Source organism: Cebus imitator, unplaced genomic scaffold, assembly GCF_001604975.1.
Source record: "Cebus imitator isolate Cc_AM_T3 unplaced genomic scaffold, Cebus_imitator-1.0 Scaffold256, whole genome shotgun sequence".
NCBI classification, from domain to species: Eukaryota; Metazoa; Chordata; class Mammalia; order Primates; family Cebidae; genus Cebus; species Cebus imitator.
In genome coordinates, this window is record NW_016107571.1 from 296465 (window position 1) to 313874 (window position 17410).

Here is a 17410-nt window from a genome sequence, read left to right on the forward strand (position 1 = left end):
TGTACCAGGAAACTACCAATTACAATACTGTATAATAAATGGAATGAGAGAAGAATACACAGAGTATAATGGGAATATAGTCTCGGGCTTATCTTCTAAATTGGGAGTACTGGAAGGCATCTCAAGAAGAAGAGGCCCTTGAGCTTAAAGAATGAGTATAACCTGATAAAAGAAGGAGTTTATTGCATGGAAAACAGGATTCTTCTGGTAGAGGCAATAGAGAAAATGGCAAAATCCACAATTTAAACAATGTGGCTGGAATGGAAGATATAAACTTAGATGTTAGGTTAGTTACCTTAAAAGTTACTTGTTTTTGGTTTAGAGGCCTAGTGAAGGCTGTTATTCTGCTTGTAGTTTTGAAGACAGCGTGGCTTAGTACACATAGTAGATAGTGAATAAATGTTTATGAAATGAAGAGATCTACAATCAAATGTCCCTTTAGTCCTTTACGTTTTCAGCGGAAAAAGAGTAAAATCCACAAAAATTAAACTTGTCCTTTCTGTTCTCTCTGCATGGAAAATTAATCATCCTTCAAATACTTGATACCTTTCCTTTATTCAGCAACACCTGATAAAGTGTCACCTCATTTTTGAAGCCTTTCCTGACTCTTCAGGCCAAGTGATGCTTCCTTCCACATGCTATCATAAGTCCTAAGCCTGCTAATAGAACTTACATTGCACTTTTTCCTGTTTATTTCTGAAGATTCGTAGCTTACATTTTTGAGGGCATACTGTGCTGTGTTTCATGGTATGATTATATTTAATCTTTACAATAATCTTATAAGGCAAAGATTCTGTAATTGCATTTCATTTTACAAAGAGAATACTGGCATATAAACAGGCTAAGCATTTTGTCCAAACTTGTACTGCAAGAATATGGTCAAGACTGCACTCAAATCAGACCTAGTTGATTCAGAGGCTGTGCTCTAAACCACCATATTATACTGTCTCAAAATTTAATTAGATGAGTATGCCTAACTTTAAAATATTTTTAAAATCTAGCCTATATAATTTACCTGTTATATGTAAATAAATAGAAAATGTTTGTATAATGAGCTGTAGTTATGTTACTGCTTCAAATAATCCAAAGAATTTATTACTTTTAAAATGAAGTGCGAAAGATACTGACGTTAACAATAAATTTTTCCACACTGTTGTTCACTGTTTAGTGATTAGTGATATCTGTGAATTAATTATTACAAGGCTTTCATGTGATTTATCGTCTTAGTTTGTATCAAAACAGCCTTTTAATGTAGCACAATGGTTATGCTATTGGAGCAGACCTGTGTTTGAATCTCCATTCTGCCTCTTACTACCTGTGTGATTTGGGCAAGTTACTTCATTTCAGGCCGCAATGCCCTCATGGTGTACTAGAGATAATAATACCTGTCTCACAGGATTACTAAAAGAATTAAATGAAATAATCCATGTATTTTTGTTTAGTCAAATGTTCAATACATAGAACTCAGATCATAGCTACAGTTTATAATTTATATCAGTTTTGGTGCTTTTGGAACTGAATTCATAAGAAAATAGATTTAGTGCAAACAAAATGTTACTTTTTAAAAGGAATTTTCAGGCCATTATACAGTTGTCCCTTGGTAAAACACAGAGGATAGGAGGGTTGGTTTCAGTACCTCCTGTGTATACCAGAATCCACGCATTCTCAAGTCCTACAGTCAGCCCAGCAGAACCCATATATCTGGAAAGTCAGACCTTCATACATGCAGGTTTCACATCCTGAGAATACTGTGTTTTCTATTTGTATTCAGTTGAAAAAACTCTAAGTGTGCCCACACAGTTCAAACCCATGTTATTAAATGTATCCTCTTACTCTAGTCACAAAAGCTTTTAATTATGTAGTCTTCATTTTTTCTCTCTTGTGCTACTCAGATTTTTCTTTGTTTTATTGTAACTTCACATTCTTAAGACAACCATTTGTTTTGTTGTATGTTTTTGGTGGGGAAAAGGGACAGAACTTAGGAAAAGGCTGCTTTGTATTCTAAGATATTAAAAATACGTTCACATTAAGAAATTGAAGCTGCTTAAGATTATTTTATCTTGTTATTCTAGGGTAAAACTCATTCACAGCTCTTAATAATTGATCGTGGCTTTGATCCTGTGTCCACTGTCCTGCATGAACTGACCTTTCAGGCAATGGCATATGATCTACTACCAATTGAGAATGATACATACAAGCAAGTATAACTTGAAGGGCATATAAAGGGCATATACAAACAGGATAGAATATGAGCTTTTAATGATTTATATAGGCATCAGAAATCTGAAAGCCCCTGTAACCTTTTGTATTCAGTGACTATCCTCCTGTTATTCCTGCAGTTACGGTCTTTGACAGATATTTGACCTTGTAAGTTAAAGCATAATTTGATTGCTTTGGAGCAGTTTTGGTGTGTTTGCTTCCTTAACTATGTTACAACAGAGCTACATTTAAACACATGGAATTTGGGCCTTTTACTCATGTTAAAAGTAAATACCAGGCTTGCTACCATATTTATTGAAGTAGAAACCATATTCAAAATTGTTAGGCTATAATTATTCTGAATCATGCATTCAAAAGTATATGTGTCTTATCAACGTAACGTATTTTAAAAGATCAGAACATTGGAAAACTAAACAGGATGGCTATTGAAAACAGCAGGCATAGTTTTACCATTTTGGTACTTTTTACTGAGTTAATCTTGGCATAAACATTTATTTTAAAAGTAATGTCAAATAAAAACATGAAAAATGAAATAGTTTTTCTATCAAGAAATCATCTTACTGCATCTCTGTATCATTCATTTATGGGTGTGCATATGTATTACATACATTACAGATGTTATTTGATATGATTTTTAAATACAAACTAGTGTTTGTCAGCTAAGATTTACTGCTTGAGTACAGTAGTAAAAATGAAAATTAGTTTTCTGAAATTTTATGTTTAAAGTAATTTGGTAGTTTTATTAGATTAAGATATAGACACTTGTGATAGTTATAATACTTTTTTTCTTAAATATTGTTAAAATTTGTATTTCCTATTGTATTTTTATTTGCATTCTGGTTGGATCTGGGTTTCTGAGTTTGTCTCTGTATCATCTGTATTAATATTAGATAACATAGCTATTTTTCTAAAAGTGATTTTAAGCAGTTTATTCAGAGAGGATATTACTTAACCTCTGTTACTCTTTAGGTCTGTAAACCTGCATTGCTTAAGAGATTTCGAAGAGAATTAATAAAACAATGGATAGTAAAGGATTTAGTTCCAGACCATAGATATAAATTTTAGATATTTCTAACCTAATATTTAAAATATATATTTCTTTAGGTTCACTGGCAAGCAAAGCAAGTTTTAATTTTTTTAAAGTAGAGATTTATTTTTTAAAAAGCCACTATGCCCCCTTCTTTCAGACATAAGAAGTTCAGAGATAAGAATTAGATGGGAGTAAAGCTCCCTGTGGTTTGTGCTCCATTACCATTTTGTTTTGTTTTGAGACAAGAGTCTTGCTCTGCTGCCCAGGCTGGAGTGCTGCGGCATAATATTGGCTCACTGCAGCCTCTGCCTCCCGGGTCAAGTGATTCTCCTGCCTCGGCCTCCCGAGTAGCTGCGATTACAGGCACTTGCCACCATGCCCGGCTGATTTTTGTATTTTTAGTAGAGACGAGGTTTTGCCGTGTTGGCCAGGCTAGTCTCGAACTCCTGACCTCAGGTGATCTGCCTGCCTTGGCATCCCAAAGTGCCAGGATTACAGGGGTGAACCACCATGCCCAGCCTCTATCACAATTTTTTTTTGGAAACAGAATACAAAGCAGGAAGCTCTAAGGGTCCAGATTCAAGTTTTCATATTGGTAACGTCTTTAAATTTTACTTTTTTGGGGGGGTGGATGGGATAGAGTCTCCCTCTGTTGCCCAGCCTGGAGTGCAGTGGCTCGATCTTGGCTCACAGCAGCCTTCGTCTCCTGAGTTCAAGCAATTCCTGGCCGCAGCCTCCCAAGTAGCTGGGACTGCAAGTACACACCACTGTGCCCAGCTAATTTTTGTATTTTTAGTAGAGATAGGGTTTTGCCATGTTGGCCAGGCTGGTCTGAAACTCCTGGCCTCAAAGGATCCACCCTCCTTGGTCTCCCAAATAAATTTACTCTTAAAATGGAATATTCGTCTCCTGAGTATTGTCAGGCTTGCTACTCTTATCTTTATTTACAGATCGCTTATAAGTCAAAGGTATTCTATAAGAACAAAGTGATATGTTAAATGACAAAAGGGCTTTCATCCTTAGTACTGTAGCCTTATATAATTGAGCACAGTGATTCTGTCTTTAGACATCTGTAATACAGGTGGATGGTTTTATAGATTGATGTATAATTTGGGGGATTTTAGAAATGATTTATATTCATATAGCAGAAGTCTACATGTATTCTTTGTAGTTCAGAGCTAGGAAAACTCAGTGCAGTCCTTCCTGATCTTGACTCAGGAAATCAGTAGTTCCAAGGATGATTCGGACCTCTCTAGTTCCACAAATGGAAGGAGGGTGTCTGCATAAAAAGATAAGGGGAATCAGGAAGCGCATTTTGAGTACCGTCATGAACCCCTTAAATTGTTGCTCACTTAAGTAGAATTCATTAAAGCTATCACAATTTTTATAGCTTACATATTTTTTTTCTCTCATTTCCTTTCTCATTCTGTAGAGATATGGTTATAGGGTTGGGGAAGAATAAAGAAACAGATGATATGTGTTTCTGAATTTTGTACCAATTCTGAAACACCTTCAATATTTAATAGATTATATTGGGGATGATATTCCTGTTCTTATTTTTTCTTTTCTTTTTTGAGACAGAGTCTCACTGTGTCACCCAGGCTGGAGTGCAGTGGTGTGATCTCGGCTCACTGCAAACTCCGCCTCCCAGGTTCAAGCAATTCTCCTGCCCCAGCCTCCAGAGTAGCTGGGATTATAGGTATATGCCACCACACCCCACTAATTTTTTGTATTTTTTGTAGAGACGGTGTTTCACCATGTTGGCCAGGCTGGTTTTGAATTCCTGACCTCAAGTGATCTGCCCACCTCAGCCTCCCAAAGTGCTAGGATTATAGGCGTCAGCCACCGCGCCCAGCTGATATTCATGTTCGTAATGGAGTTTTGATCATTGTACCGTGGGTTATTAGCACATCGAAACAGTGTTTTAGGCAATTAGATCACAAATCGTTAGTATATTCAGCCTTGTTCTTAAAGTCAATTGTAGGACATTGAATTTTTGCTTTATAAGGTACAGTTTTGCTGAATTAAAACTCTGTAATAATGACACCTAAACCTAACATTTGAAAATGTCTTGGTAGGCTTAGCACTTTTATTTTTAATGTAAAGATAGCAATATGCCATAGTTTTGAGTAGGTATTCATTACCCCTCTAAAACAGTGGATTGTACTTTTCAGTTTCTTGAGTTGTGTCTTGAAATTGTTTGTAAAAATACTTCTTTTGCTTTTGGAGGGAAAAAAATCCAAAAGTTTTAGTGTTTCTGTCTACTTGTAGATATAAAACAGATGGAAAAGAAAAGGAGGCCATCCTTGAAGAAGAAGATGACCTCTGGGTTAGAATTCGACATCGGCATATCGCGGTTGTGTTAGAGTATGTGAATCCATTTTAATTTTTATTCCATATTTTTTAGACACTATGTGATAGTACATTTTCTAACCTTAAAATAGTTCTGTAAATAATTACATCTTAGAAATTTAAAGAATTCTCTCACAATTTGACAGGGAAATTCCCAAGCTTATGAAGGAAATTTCATCAACAAAGAAAGCAACAGAAGGAAAGGTAAGAACCTTACTTAACTTTCAAAATAAGAGTGAAGGTGAATTTTAAAGTTTGTTGAAAATCTTTATTTTATTTCTTTAACTTTTTATTTTGGGTAAGTTCTAACACAGAGGTAGATAATGAACTCCTACATACCCATTGCCTAGTTTCAGTAGTTAACAACATTTTGTCTGTCCTGCTTCATTAAATTTTGTCTTGTTGTATTTTATTTTTTGAGAGTCTCACCCTGTCACCCATGCTAGAGTGCAGTTGCACCATCTTGGCTCACTGCAACCTCCACCTCCCAGGCTCAAGTGATTCTTTTGCCTCAGCCACTCAAGTAGTGGGGATTACAGGCGTGCACCACCACCACACACAGCTAATTTTTGTATTTTTAGTAGTGATGGGGTTTCACCTTGGCCAGACTGGTCTCAAACTTCAGGCCTCAAGTGATCTGCCCACCTCAGTGCTCAGATTACAGGTGCCTGGCCCTAAAGTTTATTTTAAGACCGTTTAGTCAATTTTATCAATGCATTTTTGGGATTTTATATTGAGATACAACTTATAAGTAAAATAGACAAATCTTAAATGTATAGTGGATAACTTTTACTTATATATACACTTGGAACCACCACCTAAATCAAGATACAGAACACTTTCATCATTCCAGAATATTCTCTCGTCCTTTCCCAGTCAGTACCCATCCTTCCAGAGGTAAACTATTCCAATTTTTATCACCAGAGAGCCTGTTCTTGAACTTCACATAATGAGATTCACCTGTGTTGCATATTTTAGTAATTCATTTATCTTTCATTTGTGTATAGTAGTAGTAATACCATTATATAAATATACAACAGTTTGTTTATCTTGTCTCCCTTTGATGGACATTTAGTTTGTTTCCAGTTTGGGGTTATTATGAACAAAGCTGCTATGGATTTTTTTGTACATGTCATTTGGTGGACATACACACTTTCTCTTGGGTATAGGTTGTAGGGTAGGATTATGTTTAGCTTTAATAGGTAATGCCAAAAGTTTTCAAAGTGTTTGAACCGATTTACATCCCCATCAGCAATAATTGAGTGTTCTAGTTGCTCCATATTGTCACCAACACTTGATATATTCTTGTTTTTTAATTTTTGTAAGATTTTTCGTTATATGAGGTGGTATCTTATTGTGGTTTTAATTTTAATTTCTCTGATGTTCTTGCTCATATTGGCCATTTGAATATTTTATTTTGCAGAGTGCCTATTGAAGGTCTTTTGTCCATTTTTAATTGAGTTGTCTGTTTTTCTTATTGATTTATAGAAGTTATTTTCTGGATATGAGTCCTATACATGTATTTATGTATGTATATATCTTTTGATAAACAGAATATCTCAATTTTAATGAAATCTAGTTTATCAATTTATTTCTTTTATAGTTTCTCTGTGTCCTACATACGAAGTCTTGGCTTACCCTAAGGTCATTAACATATTCTCCCTGTTTTCTTCAGGAAGATTGATCATTTTAGCTTTTACACTTAAGTCCATAATTCACTGTATTAGTCCATTCACATGCTGCCATGAAGAAATACCTGAGACTGGGTAATTTATAAAGAAAAGAGGTTTAATTGACTCACAGTTCCACAGGGCCGCAGGAGGGAAAATGAGCACTGAGCAGAGGGGGAAGCCCCTTATAAAATCATTAGATCTTGTGTGAACTCACTCAGCATCACAAGAACAACATGGGGCAAAGTGCCCCCATGATTTAGTTATCTCCCCCTGGTCCTGCCCTTAGCACATGGGGATTATTACAGTTCAAGGTGAGATTTGGGTGGGGAAACAGAGCCAAACCATATCATTCCATCCCTGGTCCCTCCCATATCTCACCTCCTCACATTTCAAAACACAGTCATGCCCTTCCAGCAGTCCCCCACAGTCTTAACTCATTCCAGCATTAACCCTAAAATCCAAATATCATCTGAGATAAGGCAAGTCCCTATAAAATCAGAAACAATTTAATTACTTCCTAGATACAATGGGGATACAGGCATTGGGTAAATACACCTATTCCAAATGGGAGAAATTAGCCAAAACAAAGGGGCCACAGGCCCCATGCAAGTCCAAAATCCAACAGAGCAGTCATTAAATCTTAAAGTTTCAAAATGCTCTCCATATTTCACATCCAGGTCATGCTGATGTAAGAGGTGGGCTTTCATGAGCTGGTGTTGAGTGTCTACAGCTTTTCCAGGCACATGGTGCAAGCTGTTGGTGGATCTACTATTCTGGGTTCTGGAGGATGGTGACCCTCTTCTCACAACTCACTAGGCAGTGCCCCAGTGGAAACTTGGTGTGGAGGTTATAACCCCACGTTTCCTTTCTGCACTACCCTACTAGAGGGTCCCCACGAGGGCTCCACACCTGCAGCAAACTCCTGCCTGGACATCCAGACATTTCCATACATCCTCTGAGATCTAGGCAGAAGTTCCAAAACCTCAGTTCTGACTTCTGTGCACCCTGTAGACCCAACACCACATGTAAGCTGCTGGCTTTCACCATCTGAAGCAATGGCCTGAGCTCTACATTGGTCCCTTTTAGCCACAGCTGGAATATTGAGTACCAAGTCTCAAGACCACACAAAGCAGCAAGGCCCTGAGCCTAACCCACAAAACCATTTTTCTTCCGAGGCCTCTTTACCTGTGATGAGAGAGGCTGCCATGAAGGTTTCTGACATGCCCTGGAGACATTTTCCCCATTGTCTTGGTGATTAACATTTGGCTCCTTGTTTCTTATGCCAGCTTGAATTTCTCCCCAGAAAATGAGTTTTTCTTTTCTGACACATCATCAGGCTGTAAATTTTTCAAACTTTTATGTTCTGTCACCTCTTGAACACTTTGCTGCTTAGAAATTTCTTCTGCCAGATAACCCTAAATCATCTCTCTCAAGATGAAAGTTCCACAGGTTTCTAGGGCAGGGGCAAAATGCCACCAATCTCTTTGCTAAAGCATAGTAAGAGAGAGTCATCTTTGCTGCAGTTCCCAAGACATTTCTCATTTCCATCTGATATTGCCTCAGCCTGGACTTCATTGTTTATATTACTGTTGGCATTTTGGGCAAAGCCATTCGAAAGCCTATAGGAAGTTCCAAACTTTCCCACATTTTCCTGTCTTCTTCTGAGCCCCCTAAACTGTTCCAACCTCTGCCTGTTACCCAGTTCCAAAGTTGCTTCCACATTTTCGTGTGTCTTTACAGCCACACCCCACTCCTGGCACCAATTTACTATATTAGGCCATTCTTATGCTTTTATGAAGAAATACCTTAGACTACATAATTTATAGAGATTCAGTTGACTCACAGTTCCGCATAGCTGCAGAGGTCTCGGGAAACTTACAATCATGGTGGAAGGCACCTCTTCACAGAGTGGCAGGGGAGAGAATGAATGCCAAGTAAAGGGGGAAGCCCCTTATAAGACCATCATATCTCATGAGAGCTCACTGACTATCACAAGAACAGCATGGGAGGAACTGCCCTCATGATTCATTTATCTCCACCTGGTCCTACCCTGGACACGTGGGGATTATTACAATTCAAGGTGAGATTTGGGTGGAGACACAGAGCCAAACCATGCCATTCAGTGACATTAATTTTGGTATATGATGTGAGGTAAGGGTCTAGGTTCATTTTATTTCGGTATGCATATCTGATTACTCAAGCAGTGTTTGTTGTAAAGACCATCCTTTGACCATTGAGTTGCAGTGATACATTTGTTATAAATCAAATGAACATAAATATGTGGGTCTGTGGATTCCATGTTCTTTCCCATGGTCAATTTGTCTATCCTTGTACCAAGACCACACTGTCTTAACTACTGTATCTTTGTATTAGCTTTGAAATTTGGTAGTATAAGTCTTCCAGCTTTGTTCTTCAAGATTGTCTCAGCTGTTCACAACCTTTGTCTTTTAATACAAATTTTAGATTCTGCTTGACAATTTCAACAAAGATTTAGCTGAAATTTTGATTGGGATTACATGAAGCTGTACAACAACTTGGGAAGAACTAGCAAAAACATTGAGTCTTCTGATCCATGAACATAGAATATAGCTCCATTTATGTAGGTAGTTGTTCATTTATCTCAGCCGCATTTTATAATTTTCATTTTAGTTGTATTGCACATTGTTCTTTGATTATTTCTAGATATTTTATTTTTTGGTGTTATAAGTGGTATTTTTAAAATTCGATTTTACTTTATTAGTATATAAAATGTAAATGGTTTTTGTGTATTCACCTTGAATCTGGTGACCTTGCTAAATTTATTTTTTAGTTCTAATACTTTATTTGTAGATTGACTTTTTTGTTTGTTGTTTTCAAGAGATGGGACCTCTGTTGGCCAGGCTAGTCTCAAAGTCCTAAGTTCAAGCAATCCACCCACCTTAGCCTCCCTAGTAGCTGGGACTACAGGCAGGTACCAGTGCACTTAGCTGGATTTTTTATATGCATAGTAATATCATCTGTGAATAAAGAAAGTCTAGTCTCTTCTAAATTAATTTTCCAAGGTTGTCCAAAGGCGAGAATACAGTCATGGGTTCTTAGTTTCTGTTTGAACAAGTAAATTCCCTTCCTCATCCCTCTTTTCCACTTACCACTAGAGACAGAAACTAATAACCATGGCTTCAGGCTGCAAAAAGCCGAAAACAAAACAGAACAACAACAAAATAAGGCGGATTAGACAAGCTTGTCATACATTTTAAATGTTTTTCTTAGCAGGTAATACCTCCTGGTTCTGGCTAATATCTGTAGTATAACATGAAATCAAACTGGTGATAATGAGCATCCGTGTCTCATTCCCAGCCTTATGGGAAATGAATTCAGTATTTCATCATGAAGTATTATGTTAGTTTTAGGTAGTTTTAGTCTTTTATCAGATTAAAGATGTTCCTTTCTATTCTGAGTTTGCCAACAGGTTTCCTTTTTTTCTATTTCTTTTCTTTCTTTTTCTTTCTTTCTTTTTTTTTTTTTTTTTTTTTTTTTTTTTTTTTTTTTTTTTTTTTTTTTTTTTTTTTTTTTTTTTTTTGTTTTTTTAGAGACAGGGTCTTGCTCTGTCACCCAGGCTGGAGTGTGGTGGTGCAGTCTCAGTTCACTGCAGCCTTAACCTCCTGGGCTCAAACGATCCTCCCACCTCAGGCCCCCAAGTAGCTGGGACTACAGACATGCACCACCACACCCAGCTAACTTTTTTGTGTTTTTAGTAGAAATGAGATTTCACCATATTGCTCAGGCTGCTCTCAAACTCCTGAGCTCAGGCAATAGGCCTGCCTCAGCCTCTCGAAATGCTGGGATTATGGGCATGAGCCACCACACCTGGCCTGTTTCTGTATTCTTTTAATCTGGAAAATTCAATGTTGGATTTCATCAAAGGCACTTTGATACTATCTTTTTTTCTCCTTTATTCTTTTAATGTGATGAATTACATTTATTGACTTACTAACATAAAAGTAACCATTTCTAGAATAAACTGCACTTGATCATGATGCGTTATCCTTTTTCTCTATCACCGGATTTTGTTTGCTAATATTTTGCTTTAGAATGTTTGCTTCTATATTTATGAGAGATATTTGTCTGTGGTAGTCCTTTTTTGTAATGTTCTTGTCAGATTTTAGCAGCAAGATTATTTTGGTCTTATGAATTGTGATCCGCACACCGTCATTTCATTCTCTGAAAGAGTTTATGTAAGATTGCTATTACTTATTCTGTTGCTGGTTGAAAGAATTCACCATTGAAGCAGTGCAGACATGGAGATTTCTTTATAGGGTAGTTTTTTATTATAATTCATTATAAGTTATTTAATAGATACAGAACTATTTAGATTTTCTTTCTTATATTAGTTTTGGGATATCTCATTTTTCAGGGAATTTGTCTATCACATCTAAATTGTGAAATGTCCTCCTATCCTTTCAATATGTATAGAATCTGTAGTTAGATTTTATTTACTAATCTTGATATTGTTAATTTGCTTATTCCCCCGTATGTTATTAATATCCCCTGCAGGCAGGTGTGGTGGCCCACACCTGTAATCCCAGCACTTTGGGACGCCAAGGTAGATGTATCACCTGAGGTCAGGAGTTGGGGACCAGCCTGGCAAACATGGTGAAATCCCGCGTCTACTTAAAAAAATAAAAAAATTAGCAAGGTTTGGTGACGCATGCCTGTAATCCCAGCTACTCAGGAGACTCTGGCAGGAGAATTGCTTGAACCTGGGAGGCGGAGGTTGTAGTGAGCAAAGATGGTGCCGCTTCACTAAAGCCTGGACAAAAGAGTGAGACTCTGTGTCAAAAAGAGAAAAAAAAAAATCCCCTACATATGTTATTAATATTTCAAAGAACCAACTTTTGACTTTGTTGATTTTTACTCTTGTATTTTTATATAGTTGATTTTTACTCAGTTTTATTTCCTTCCTTCAGTTTTCTTTGTTTTAAATCAAGCTTGTCCAACCTATGGCCCACAGGCCACATACAGCCCAGAATGGCTTTGAATGTGGCCCAACACAAATTTGTGAACTTTCTTAAAATATTATGAGATGTTTTTGTGATTTTTTTAACCTCATCAGCTATTGTTAGTGTATTTTATATGTGACCCAAGACAGTTGTTCTTCCACTGTGGCCCAGGGAATCCAAAAGTTTGGATACCCCTGGTTTAAATTTTTTCTTCTACCTTCTTGAGTTGGAGCTTTGGAGCATTGATTTCCAACCTTTATTCTTTCCTATTGTATATATTTTATAGTTATTTCCCTCTCAAACTTAGCTGCATCCCAAGAGTTTGGGAATAACTTATTTACATTCAGTTCAAAACATTTTCTAACCTTTATTGTGATTTCTTCTTTGACCAATGTGTTATATAGGAAATGTGTTTTTAAATTTCAAAGCATATGGGAATTTTCTGGTTATCTTCTTGTTACTGAGTGGTAATTTAATTATACAGTGGTCAGAGAATATGCACTATATGACATCAATCTTTTAAAATATGTTAAGACTTGATTTATGGGGCTGGGCATGGTGGCTTATGCTTGTAATCCCAGAATAATAGTGCCCGTAATCCCAGGCTTATGCCTGTAATCCCTGTCTTTGAGAGGCCAAGGCAGGCAGATCAGATAAGGCCAGGAGTTCAAGATCAGCCTGGCCAACATGGGGAAACCCCATCTCTACTAAAAATGCAAAACTTAGCCATGTGTGGTGGCACATACCTGTGGTTCTAGCTACTCAGGAGACTGGGCAAGACTCTGTCTCAAAAAATAATAATAATAAACTTGATTACCGACCTAGCATATGATATATTGGTAAATGCCTTATGTGTACTTGAAGGAAATAAAAATTCTATGCATCAGTTAAATCAAGATAGTTAATCATGTTCAAATCTTCTCTTGCTTTTCTGATTTTTTTTTTGATCTGCTTTTTCTGTCAGTTATTAGAAGTGGCATATTAAAAACTCTGATTATGACTGTGAATTAGTCTGTTTTTCTTTAGTCCTTTCAACTTTCAAAGTTATAGTAACTGATAAAGCTATGTTAAGTTTATTATACATTTAACATAGCTATCTTTCTGTTGAATTTAGCCTTTTATAATCATGGTGTCCCTATTATTACTTGCAATATTTCTTGTCTTAATGTCTACTTTGATGTGATTACCACTATACTTTCTTTTTCTGTTACTGTTTACATAGTACATCTTTTCCCATCCTTTACTTTCAACTACCTAGGTCTTGATATTTAAAGTGTGCTTTTTAAAAAAACCTTGCAGTTAGAAATAACTAAGATCAGAGCAGAACTGAAGAAGATAGAGACACAAAAAACCCTTCAAAAAATCAATAAATCCAGGAGCTGGTTTTTCAAAAAGATCAGCAAAATAGACCACTAGCCAGATTAATAAAAAAGAAAAGAGAGAATAATCAAATAGATGCAATAAAAAACAATAAAGGGGATATCACCACAGATTCCACAGAAATACAAACCATCATCAGAGATTATTACAAACAACTCTATGCACCTTAACTAGTAAACCCGGAAGAAATGGATAAATTCCTGGACACTTGCACCCTCCCAAGCCTAAACCAGCAAGATATCAAAACCCTGAATAGACCAATAACAAGGACAGAAGTTGAGGCAGCAACTAAGAGCCTACCACCCCCAAAAAAGCCCAGGTCCAGATGGGTTCACAGCTGAATTCTACCAGACATACAAAGAGGAGCTGGTACCATTCCTTCTGAAACTATTCCAAACAATCCAAAAAGAGGGAATCCTTCCCAAATCATTTTATGAGACCAACATCATCCTGATACCAAAACCTGGCAGAGACTCAGCAAGAAAAGAAAACTTCAGGCCAATATCCATGATGAACATAGATGCAAAAATCTTCAATAAAAAAACTGGCAAACCAGTTGCAACAGCACATCAAAAGGCTTATCTACCATAATCAGGTAGGCTTCATCCTGGGGATGCAAGGCTGGTTCAACATACGCAAGTCTATAAATGTAATTCACCACATAAACAGAACCAAAGACAAAAACCACATGATTATCTCAATTGATGCAGAGAAGGCCTTTGACAAAATTCAACAGCCTTTATCCTAAAAACCCTCAATAAACTAGGTATTCGTGGAACATATCTCAAAATAATAAAAGCTATTTATGACAAACCAACAGCCAATATCATACTGAATGGGCAAAAACTGGAAGCATTCCCTTTGAAATCTGGAACTAGACAAGGATTCCCTCTGTCACCACTCCCATTCAATATAGTATTGAAAGTTCTAGCCAGAGCAATCAGGCAAGAAAAATAAAGGGTATTCAATTAGGAAAGGAGGAAGTCAAATTGTCTCTATTTGCAGATGACATGATTGTATATTTAGAAGACCCCATCGTCTCAGCCCAAAATCTGAAATTGATAAGCCACTTCAGCAAACTCTCAGGATACTAAATCAATGTGTAAAAATCACAAGCATTCCTATACACCAACAACAGACTTAAAGAGAGCCAAATCAAGAACGAACTGCCATTCACAATTGCTACCAAGAGAATAAAATACCTAGGAATACAACTAACAAGGAATGTAAAGGACCTCTTCAAGGAGAACTACAAACCACTGCTCAACGAAATCAGAGAGGACACAAACAGATGGAGAAACATTCCATGCTCATGGTTAGGAAGAATCAATATCTTGAAAATGGCCATACTGCCCAAAATAATTTACAGATTGAATGCTATCCCCATCAAGCTACCAATGACCTTCTTCACAGAACTGGAAAAAACCACCTCAAACTTCATATGGAGCCAAAAGAGAGCCTGCATAGCCAAGTCAATTATAAGCAAAAAGAACAAAGCTGGAGGCATCACACTACCAGACTTCAAACTATACTACAAGGCTACAGTAATCAAAACAGCATGGTACTGGTACCAAAACAGAGATATAGACCAATGGAACAGAACAGAGGCCTTGGAGGCAACACCACACATCTACAGCCATCTGATCTTTGACAAACCTGACAAAAACAAGCAATGGGGAAAGGATTCCCTGTTTAATAAATGGTGTTGGGAAAACTGGCTAACGATGTGCAGAAAGCAGAAACTGGACACTTTCCTGACACCTTACACTAAAATTAACTCCAGATGGATTAAAGACTTAAACATAAGACCTAACACCATAAAAACCCTAGAAGAAAATCTAGGCAAAACCATTTAGGACATAGGCATAGGCAAGGACTACATGCCCAAAACACCAAAAGCATTGGCAACAAAAGCCAAAATAGACAAATGAGACCTAATCAAACTCCACAGCTTCTGCACGGCAAAACAAACAGTCATTAGAGTGAATTGGCAACCAGCAGAATGGGAAAAAATTTTTGCAATCTACCCATCTGACAAAGGGCTAATATCCAGAATCTACAAAGAACTAAAACAGGTTTACAAGAAAAAAACAAGCCCATTCAAAAGTGGGCAAAGGATATGAACAGACACTTTACAAAAGAAGACGTACATGAGGCCAACAAACATGAAAAAAATGCTCATCATCACTGGTCATTAGAGATGCAAATCAAAACTACATTGAAATACCATCTCACGCCAGTTAGAATGGCAATCATTAAAAAATCTGGAGACAACAGATGCTGGAGAGGATGTGGAGAAATAGGAACACTTTTACATTGTTGGTGGGAGTGAAATTAGTTCAACCATTGTGGAAGATAGTGTGGCGATTGCTCAAGGACCTAGAAATAGAAATTCCATTTGACCTAGCAATCCCATTACTGGATATGTAGCCAAAGGATTATAAATCGTTCTACTGTAAGGACACGTGCACACGAATGTTCATTGCAGCACTGTTTACAATAGCAAAGACCTGGAAGCAACCCAAATGCCCATCAATGATAGACTGGACAGGGAAAATGTGGCACATATACACCATGGAATACTATGCAGCCATCAAAAATGATGAGTTTGTGTCCTTTGTAGGGACATGGATGAACCTGGAAACCATCATTCTCAGCAAACTGACACAAGAACAGATAGTCCAACACCACATGTTCTCACTCATAGGTGGGTGTTGAACGATGAGAACACATGGACACAGGGAGGGGAGCATCACACACTGGGGTCTGTCAAGGGAAAATAGGGGAGGGTCAGTGGGGGGTGGGGAGTTGGGGAGAGATAGCATCGGGAGAAATGCCAGATATAGTTGATGGGGGAGGAAGGCAGCAAATCACACTGCCATGTGCGTACCTATGCAACAATCTTGCATGTTCTTCACATGTACCCTGCAACCTAAAATGCAATTTAAAAAAAAATTAAGCTAGAAAACAAGCCATGTGTAATTCTTAGTAAAGAAAATATATGTTTTATTGAAGTGCTCCATTGTTTTAAAAAATTAAAAATTTCAGATCCTTACAATTTACCAAAATAGTATCATTAAAACATACTTTTATTTGTTTAAAAAAAAAAAACTTGTAGTTGAATTTTGTTTTTTTTATTCAGCTCAAAAATCTTTTAATTAGAATGCTTATTTACTTCATATATATTTCATGTAATAAGTATATATACAGTTAAATTTATATCTAGTATCTTGTTTTCATTTTTTATATTCTATTTTTTTCCTTTATCTTTTTTTTTTTAATAAATTCCATTTCATCTCCAATATAAACATTTTTTGTTTTGTGTTATAGTCCTTCCTTTAGTTATTATACTGGAAATTTAAAAATGTATTTTTACCCTAGCTTAATAGTATAATTTTATCATGTCCTGAATAATTCAGGAATCTTATAATAGTCTAACTTCATTTATCCCCATTCTCTTTTGTGCTGCTGTTTCATGTATTTTACTTCAACATGTGTTATAAACTCAAGATGTTATTTTGTTTAGAAAAAAATAAAAAGATGTTATTTTGTTCTAAACACTAGGTAGACTTTTATATTACCCACACATTTATATAATCTGGTACTGTTTATTTCTTACTGTTCTTCAGTTTCTCCAACTGGGTAGATTGAATTATCCCAGCTTTCTTTTTGTTGAGGACATCTTTGTTTTGCAATTTTTTCTAAGATACTTTTGCTGAACTTAGAATTCAAAGTTGGCCTTTTTTTTTTTTTTTTTTTTTTTTTTTTTTTTTTTT

General features: G+C 36.5%; 1 protein-coding gene across 3 annotated transcripts in view; it reads left to right on the plus strand.

Annotated features, from left to right (window-relative positions):
- The window catches only part of STXBP3 (syntaxin binding protein 3), a 71099-nt gene that overhangs the window by 34571 nt on the left and 19118 nt on the right, over positions 1-17410 (plus strand). For all 3 annotated transcript variants that reach the window (XM_037728108.1, XM_037728107.1, XM_017499211.2), the window contains 3 exons: positions 2073-2197; positions 5522-5617; positions 5749-5806. In XM_037728108.1, the coding sequence (XP_037584036.1) occupies positions 2073-2197; positions 5522-5617; positions 5749-5806 (279 nt within the window). The remainder of the gene's footprint in view (positions 1-2072; positions 2198-5521; positions 5618-5748; positions 5807-17410) is intronic.